The sequence below is a fragment of the Pristis pectinata genome, chromosome 19 (genome assembly GCF_009764475.1).
Source record: "Pristis pectinata isolate sPriPec2 chromosome 19, sPriPec2.1.pri, whole genome shotgun sequence".
Classification (NCBI taxonomy): domain Eukaryota; kingdom Metazoa; phylum Chordata; class Chondrichthyes; order Rhinopristiformes; family Pristidae; genus Pristis; species Pristis pectinata.
Window position 1 is genome coordinate 14,694,036 of NC_067423.1, and position 8,831 is coordinate 14,702,866.

General features: G+C 44.0%; 1 protein-coding gene across 1 annotated transcript; it reads right to left on the minus strand.

Moving 5' to 3' along the window:
* Window positions 1-952: 952 nt before the first annotated feature.
* Window positions 953-8,303, minus strand: LOC127580444 (legumain-like). Its single transcript, XM_052033925.1, has 5 exons — window positions 8,162-8,303; window positions 5,539-5,686; window positions 5,093-5,263; window positions 3,235-3,302; window positions 953-2,424 (listed from the first exon to the last, which is right to left on the minus strand). The coding sequence occupies exons 2-5, from the start codon at window positions 5,653-5,655 to the stop codon at window positions 2,379-2,381; spliced, it is 402 nt and encodes a 133-aa protein (XP_051889885.1). The 5' UTR covers window positions 5,656-5,686; window positions 8,162-8,303; the 3' UTR covers window positions 953-2,378.
* Between the last annotated feature and the right edge of the window lie 528 nt (window positions 8,304-8,831).

Genomic DNA, 8,831 nt, shown 5'->3' on the forward strand with positions numbered 1-8,831 from the left:
GATTGTATACATTTTAATCGTGTTCCTTCTCACATTTCCAAACTCCTAGTCTGTTCAACCTTTCATCATAAGACAACCCAGTCTCTCCAGCTGCTACTCTAGATAATCTTCTCTGATCTTCTTCCAATCTATTTAGTTCATTCCTTAAGACCAAAGACACAGTACTCCAGTCTCAGCAAGACCCTATAAGTAATCTTCTGTACAATACTCCTAAAAATAAACACTGTTAGCTTTCCTAATTACTTGCTGTATCTTCATACTAGATTCTTGTAAGTCATGCACAAGGACACTCAGATCCCTCTGCATCTCAGAGTTCTGTGTTCTCTCACTATTCTTCAAAATGGACAATGCCACATTTTCTGATGTTCTGCTCCATTTGCTAGATCTTTGCAAATCACCCCTTTAGCTCTTTGTATGCTCCTTATGTCATCCGCACAACTTACTTTTCTACCTACCTTTATGTCATCAGCAAATTTAATAACCGTGTCTCTGGTACTTTCACCCAAATAATTTAGATAAAAGGTAAAACGATATGGCCATCCAGAAAAAGTGCATTTATACCTACTCTTCATTTCCTATTAGTCAGCCAATCTTCCGTCCACATCAATGTGTTACCAGTATGTGTGGGGGTAGAGGTATTCAATGTTAGGGTCATTGAGTCGTACAGCACAAGAAATAGGCCCTTCGGCCCACCACGTCCATGGTTAGGTAGCACTTTGAGGGCATTCCCACCAAAATAATTGGCAGGATACTGGTTATTAATGCCTTATAGGTTTGATTATTCTACAGAGCAAGAATATGGATCAACTTAACAACAGGCTGGGTCGGTCTGCGAGGATCTAGCTTGTGTGCTCAGGTTCCTGAAGTCAGACTTGAATCCTCAAGTCTTCTGATTTAGAAGCAAATATGTAACCAAATGATCCTACAAATAAATAAACAAACCTCAATCTACTTCTTATTCCGACTCTTTTATTGAGAACAATAGAAAGTGGAACACAAGAGTTTACACTAGGTATTGGAAAACTTTAATTTTTGAAAACGTAATGTGATCAGAAGGGCAATAAATAGAATTCTTACACACAGAACAAATAAAAACCTGATAAATTCAATCAGAACAATGACAATCATTTCATTTACCTAAAATTAAAGCAATGATAAGAAATATAAGTTTAAATGTATTTGACACCATTCATTTCTTGGATACTGTCCCAAAGGCCTTCCCAGCCAATTACTTCTGAAACGTAGTTACAATTAGGAATGTTTGCACACAGCATGATCCTAAACAACAGGTGGACCTTTATCAGTCTTTACCAGTAAAATGCTGGCCACGAATCCACATTCATCTTCATATTTATGCATGGGGTCTTTCATATAACATACTGCAACAGTCTGGAAGGTCTCAGTATAAATCTCACCTACAAGATGGTATGTGCATGAATGCAGCACACCTGGTTTATTGGTAAGGAATTACTAAAATCATGACAAAACTAAGCCTCACCATTGCTCAATTGTCAACTTCTGATTAAATTAGCCCCCATGATGATTAGAAAAAATATTTTCTACAGTAGGTTAATTTTTGAGAATCAAATATATTTAAAAAGATGACACCACACCTGTTGAGAAGGAAGATTCGAGGTTAGATGTAGTAATGGCACCGATTACTTTCCAGTCTCACCCCAGTTACCTCTAAGTAGTTGAAGCTTTCACCACTGAACCGTTTGCCTGAATGAGCTTTGCTGATATTTTCACAAGGAAGATGGATTTATAGAAAGAAAGAACTTGTGCTTAAATGAAAGGCAAGCTAAACCTGCTCACCAAAGAGTTAGTGGAGTAATAAAATAGGTCATGGGGCCAACATACTGAAGGCAACTGGATGCATTTTTGCAAAGAGATGGGGCCACTGATTGTGGTGAGTGGGTGGATGATCAGGGCTGAGAATAATCAAAAGGGCACTGTGTATTTGAACCACCACACATTCCACGTTCTAGGAAGTACAGACATTTTGAAAAGGGTGGCAGTAGTTCAGCTAGTAGAACTGCTGCCTCACACCACCAGAAACCCCAGTTCAATCCTGTTCTCAGGTGCTTTGTGGAGTTTGCATGTTTTCCTTGTGACTGCATGAGTTTCCTTCAGGCGCTCCCATCTCCTCCCTTATCCCAAAGGCGTGCAGGTTGGGAGGTTAATTGGCCACTATAAATTGCTTCTTGTTTATAGGTGAGTGGTAGAATCTGGTGGAGGCAGTAGGTGAGAATGTGGGGAGAATAAAACAAAGTGGGGTTAACGTAGGAGTAGTGTAAACGGGTGGTTGATAGTCGGCACAACCTCAGTGAGCCAAGGTCCCTCTCTCTGCTGTACCGAGGGTGAGAACTTCCAATCCCTCATCTCTTCAGCTTCTCACTCACTTGGTCGATCGCCTCCTTGATCCTGTTCAAACAGGTAGGTGTGATTACAATGCAGCCCATGGACAGAGGGATAGCACAGAAAAAAGCCTTGGAAAGGAACACAATCTACATCACTCAAAAAAAAATTTGAGACAAAGATCTATTTATAATTTAGACCATTTCCTTCCAAGACAGAGAAGTTCAAGAGGCTGAGATGATCTTCCAGCTTCAACCATCATTTGATTCAAGCTGACACCAAAGTTCTTTCAAGTCTTTTCTATTCTAAAAGAAAAACACTCTGACCTGTTCCTAATAACATTCTGTCAGTCCTAGTACCATTCCTGAACACTTTCCCCAGAAACACACATTCCAGTGTTTATGTGTCTGACACGCTTAACCTAATTCACTACTTCTACATCCCTAGAAATAATTCCCTCGCTGCATTAATATTTAGTTGTTCTGCTGATCCACAGTGCTGTTTTAATGAATTTGTTCACTTGCATATGAAGATACTTTTACTCTTCTACCCCATTCAATTTATTTTAAGTGCCAGGTAATGTTTTGATTTTCCCTACCGAGATTCCTCCCTCACACGTTTAGAGCTAGAGGTCATTGTCCAATTTAATGCCCTGACTGCAAGTTTTCTTAAATTTAAATTTTTCCTCAACACCAAGCAACACAGAACCTTTCATCAAATATTTGATTAAAATTTAAAATAGTACTTCCTACTTCACCTTTTCCAGTCAGGGTTTCCTGTTACAAGGATTAACGACCTGCTATGGTTAGTTAAATCTCAGATGTTCTTTGCTTTGATTGCTCAAGTACAGGGAGAGAGAGTTAGGTATTACTGTACCGTGTCAGTGGGACCTGCTCCACACATAAGTTGACGAAAGGACTCAGTTGGTGACGAGCATATTCATACTGTAACAGCAGAGTACAGAAGAACAATTATTCATGGCGCACAGACTGATTCCTTCTCCCACACCACTTACACCAATGAGACTCCAAAATTCTCAGTTTTGAGCAGGAACTTCTCCCGCTATTCCTCCAACTCCCCACCTCACCTTGTAAAACAAAGCATTCTGTGAGCTGAAAATGGGAGCTGAAACAATAACTGAGGCAGCACCCACGTGCCAACCCTTCTCTTCCCCCAAAACTCTCTGCTTATTGTACGTTTTCTGATTTTGTTTCAGCTTTGCTTACTTTGATCAAGGCTGATTCAGTTTGTCTTCCCTCACAATGTTCAGTTTAACCTTTCATCTCTCAGATCAAGTGTTGATCATGGTGAGGCTCTCTACACCACCACTTCTAAATGCAGAAGTTGCTCTCCCATTGTACTATTGTTGCTTATATCATACATGTAACAATGTACAGTTTATATCTACTGCTTCATGCTGGTTAAATTACCCTGCATATGGTGTTGATGTAAATATTGTTATTTGGCACATTCCAGATCTGGCTGCACACCTGCTCCACATTTGTACCTTACATGTTAATGAAAAAGAACTGCAATAGATGGGAATGTAAACTTACTACAAGTTGTTTGGGATTGATGTAATTTAGCTCCACTCAGAAGTCTAATAAACCTGTCTGTGGTTTTTAAAAAATCTAATCTCACCCAGACCGGCAAATACATTGGAGTGGAGCAGCACTGATCCACGGACCGGCTGTGGAGAAACATTGGATGAGAGGTTAGAGTCACACAGCACAGAACAGACCCTTCGGCTCACCAAGCCCATGCCAATCATCAAGCGTGCATTTACACCAATCCTACACTCATCCCACTTTATTCTCCCCACATTTCCCTCAACTCCCCCAAGTTTCCACCATTCACTTACACACTAAGGGCAATTTACCATGGCAACCAACCTGCATGACTCTGGGACGTGGGAGGAAACCAGACTATGTGGTGGTGGTGGTGGTGGTGGTGGTGGTGGTGGTGGGGGGGGGGGGGGGGGGGTGCGGGGCAAACCCACACAGTCACAGGGAAAAGGTGCAAACTCCAAGTGGACAGCACCGGAGGTCAGGAGTGAAGCCGGGTCACTGGAACTGTGAGGCAACAACCCTACTAGTTGCAGCACTGTGCCACCCCTGTTAAAACTAACTATTCCTGTTCTGTTACCAAGGCGCTCGGTGCTCCCTTCAGCTGTTCTCTCTGTGCTGGGTTTTGCAGCAGCAGTGTTCCCACCTGGTCTCTAGCCCTACACACTCAGGATATTACCCCAGCATTGGCTGGACCCATGTCTTCCAGGTGCTGTAACCTGGAGATCATCCCAAACTCTGCTGCCTATGTCCTGACCCACAACACCATCACCCTTGCTCACTCACTTATGCTGGCTTGCAACAATGCAAACCCCTCCTTGGCCCAACCTCCCTCCCTCTCTCTGTAACCTCTTCTCGCCCCAATAACCTTCCCTAGCCTTGCAACTCCCTAGAGGTCTCTGTGCCCCACCAGCTCCGACTGCTCGTGGATCCTTGACTTCCACTGCACCTGCAGCCTTCTACTGCCTCTGGAGTTCACTCCTGAACCTCTCTACCACTCTCCCCCCCAACTCTATGGCACCCCTTAAAGCTAACTCTTTGACCCAACTTTCCATCATCTGCTCTGGTATCTTCCTATTTGGGCCCCGCATTAATATTCATTTGGAAATGGCCCTATGAACACACCCTGGGATCTTTCTCTGTACTGCGTAAATGTGCTACTGACATACCTCCGGCTTGTGCCAGTCGAAGCACCGGATTCGGAAATACTCCACCGCGGCGCGGTAGTTTTCCCGCTCCGCGAGCGATTGCTTGGTGGTGAGTACACGCTCAGCCTGTTCCCCAGAGTCTGTGGCCAGAGTAACAATCTGTCGCACTGTCTGTCGGATCAGCTCCCTCACCTGCAACATAACCGATGCGTTGGTTACTCCCCAACCACGTGGGAAGGAACGACAAGGAGTAGGAATCCATCATTTTACTGCCCTTCCCGGAAACGATGGTCATCCTTGGAGCAGGTGTCCCATTTGACAGCAGTGTCACCCTGCACTGTAGGAAGCTCAGTGAAGCTGTCTGTACCACACTAACTGGCATCACCCAAAACTCTCCTTGCCAGTTCCTGATAAGTGAGGAAGCCTCTTGTGGGACCCAGAGTGGGGGAACAAACCTGCCCTGTTACCTCAAGGAGATGGTCCAGGTCTTTCTGAAGCTTTTCCCTCTCTTCCGGATCCTTAGCAGCTTTGATCCTATTCTGAAGAAGAGCAACAGGTACGTCACACTGTGGCACGGTATCCATTCCTGCCACCCACTGCTGGGTCTGCCAGTGCCTGCAACAGGTACCAAAACAAAAAGACTTGTACTTCTAACAACGAAGCAAAGCCCTCCTACCCTAAGGGAGAAGCACAGAGAGTCTGGGCAACACTGGGCCATAGTAGAGGGTGGGCTTACTATCAGGATCACAGTATCTATGATCAGACAAGGAATGGGAAGCAATGGCAAGGGGATATTGCGGTTCATGCTCATGCGTTTGCTTCCAATGACCTCAGAATGACCCCAAGTACTTTATGGCTACTGAAACACCCTGTGAAGCAAAGTGACTGTTGCAATAGCAGTGAATCTGCTCACTCAATCGCCAGATGCCATAGGAAGCAAGGAAGGAGGTAACTGGGGTCCCAATGGAGATATTGCATCTTTGTTAGTCACAGCTGAGATACCAGACGACTGGAGCACAGCTAATGTTGTTCCTTTATTTGAGAAGGGCAGCAGGGATAAGCCAGGTAACCAGGCTACTGAGTCTTATGTTAGTGTTTGGGAAATTATAGGAGAAAATTCTGAGGAATAGGGTTTATGTACATTTTGAAAGGCAAGGGGTAGATCAGGGACAGTCAGTATGGTTTTGTGGGGGGAAAATCCTGTCACACTACTTTGAATGAGTTTTCTGAGGAGGTAACCAAGACTGATGAGGGCAGGTAGATGTCATCTATGTGGTCTTTGGTAAGGCAGTTGACAAGGTCCTGAGTGGTAAACTGGTCCAGAAGGTTAAGGCACATGGAATCCAAGGCAAGTTAACAAACTGCATCCAAAATTGGTTTGGTGACAGGAGGAAGAGGGTGGTGGTGAAAGGATGTTTTTCAGATTGGAAATCTGTGATCAATGGTGTACGACAGGGATCAATGCTGGGACCCTTGATCTCTGTGATATGTATTAATGACTTGGATGTGAATGTAGGAGGTATAATTGTAAGACTGCAGATGAAATGAAAATTGGTGGTATTGTGAAGAGCAAGGAAGGTTGTCCAAGGCTACAGCAGGACATTGTTCAGATGGAAAGTTAGATGGAGCATTGGCAGATGGAATTTAATCCCAAAACGTGCAAAATGATGTATTTTGGATAGTCAGATAGGGGTAGCATATATACAGTAAATGGTAAGGCACGAAGGAATGCTAATGAATAGAGAGACCTTGGGGTTCAAGACCATAGTTCCTGAAAGTGGCAACACAGGTGGATAGGGTGATGCAGAAGACATATGACGCACTTGCCTTCGTAAGTTGGTGCACTGAATGTAAAAATCAGGATGGTATATGGCAACTTTACGAAACACTGGTTAGACTGCACTTGGAGTATTCTGGTTGTCACACTATAGGAAGGATGCTATGGGGCTGGAGAGAGTGTGGAAGAGATTCACCAAGATGTTTCCTGGACTGGAGGACTTTAGATATGGGGAGAAATTGGATAGACTGGGCTGGTTTTCCCTGGAGCAAAGGAGACTGAGGGGTGACCTGTCAGAGGTATGTAACATGTCGGAGGCATGGATAGGGTAGATATTCAGAATGCTTTTCCCACGATATAGGCACCAAAAACAAGAGGGCATTGGTGTAGGTGAGAGGAAAGAATTTTAAAGGGGATTTGAGGGAAACATTTTTCTTGCACAGAGAGTGGTTAATACCTGGAACTCTGTCAGGAGGTGGAATCAGATACAATCACTATGTTTTAGGAACATTTGGACGGATACTTGAATAGGCAAGGCATAGAAGGATATGAACCTAATGTGGGCAAATGGCAATAGTGTAGAAGGTCAGCAAGGGTGTGGTGATTCAAAAGGCCTTTTTCAGTACATACAATGCATGTCTAATTGGCCATTTCCCAGAATTGGGAAGAGTGTTCTCAAAGGGAAGCCAACACAAAGACTTTGTATGTAGCTTCTGGAAGTGGATTGGAGGCAGGCAGGGTGCGGGGCGTCTAAGAAGGGGGAGCGTTGGTTGATATGTGTTCTGACACTGTGGAACCTGCTTGGTAATTGGGGGAATAATACAAAATCAAAGTTTGAGTATTTGCAGAATGTCGCCAAAAGGGGCGTTCAGAATCTGATCGGCACCCCTCACAATGTGACAATCCTGTGACAGGACAGATAACTCACGTGCCCTTCAGAAGGCGCAGTCAGCAGGGAGCCCGGCAGCATTTCTGTCACTTCAGAATGAAGGATTTCCGGCCAGCGGGCAGGCTTTCCCCCAGGGGCAAACTTAATCCGTGACTCCTTCGTCCGCTCCATCGGAATCTGGAATGTTGTCCCACTCGCCATAGCCCTGTGCCTTCCCACCTCGGCCCACTCCACTCTCCCTTATCCAGTAACACTGCGGCTATCATTTCTTTTTCCAGGGAAAAGTATGTTTTAACTCGATTTAACTTTAAATTGTTGCATTCATGTTATTTCTTTCCAAATAATCCACTTTAAACTTTTTTTAAATATCATTTCACATATTCAGATGCAGAGAAGGGAAAATACCAATCCGGACTAAACTCACCAGATGCTCCAGAGCGTCCCTGCTCCGCTTTCTCTCTTCCTGGGATCAGCAATCAACCCAGCCCACAATGCACCACGTCGATAGGGCTGGATAGGGGACTTTCTGGTGACATCATAATACAATGTTGTTATCCGGCCATGATTCGGTCAGCTGACGGCTCTGCTGCAGCAGTAAATAAGCCCCAGATCCGCCACAGTTGGGAACTCTGAGGAATGATTTTATGATTGGTAACAGCCACACAGAAGCCAAACACGCTGAATTTAGTTCACCTCTTTACTTTTATGATCAACTTAACGTACTTCCGTCCCGATGGATTTTATCAATAAATGTTTACCTCATATTAAACGAAAACAGAAAATGCTGGAAACACTCAGCAGGCCAGGCAGCAACTGAGAAAAGAGAAAGAGTTAATGTTTCAGATCATATAGCATTTCTCTCTTTTCCAGTTCTGAGGAAGGGTCTCAGACCTGAAACGTTAACTCTGCTTCACTTTATACAGAAGCTGCCTGACCTGCAAAGTATTTCTGCATTAACTTTAGCTAATATTTTCCTCTTTTACTTACCTTTGGAAGCTGCTGCAGAATGTTTCTCTCTCGGCTATTCTTGAGTTTTACTTTACTTTTCATTAATAGTACCTTGGTTTTCCTTTGCTGTATTTTCAGATGTTTTC

Excerpts from the sequence above, each read along its gene's own strand:
- LOC127580444 (XM_052033925.1), bottom strand. The coding sequence starts at position 5,655 with ATGGATACCGTGCCACAGTGTGACGTACCTGTTGCTCTTCTTCAGAAT. Across the intron at positions 5,264-5,538 it reads ACCTGGACCATCTCCTTGAG|GTGAGGGAGCTGATCCGACA; the intron begins GTAACAGGGCAG and ends GTTATGTTGCAG. Across the intron at positions 2,425-3,234 it reads GAGCAGGTCCCACTGACACG|GATCAAGGAGGCGATCGACC; the intron begins GTACAGTAATAC and ends CTGTTTGAACAG.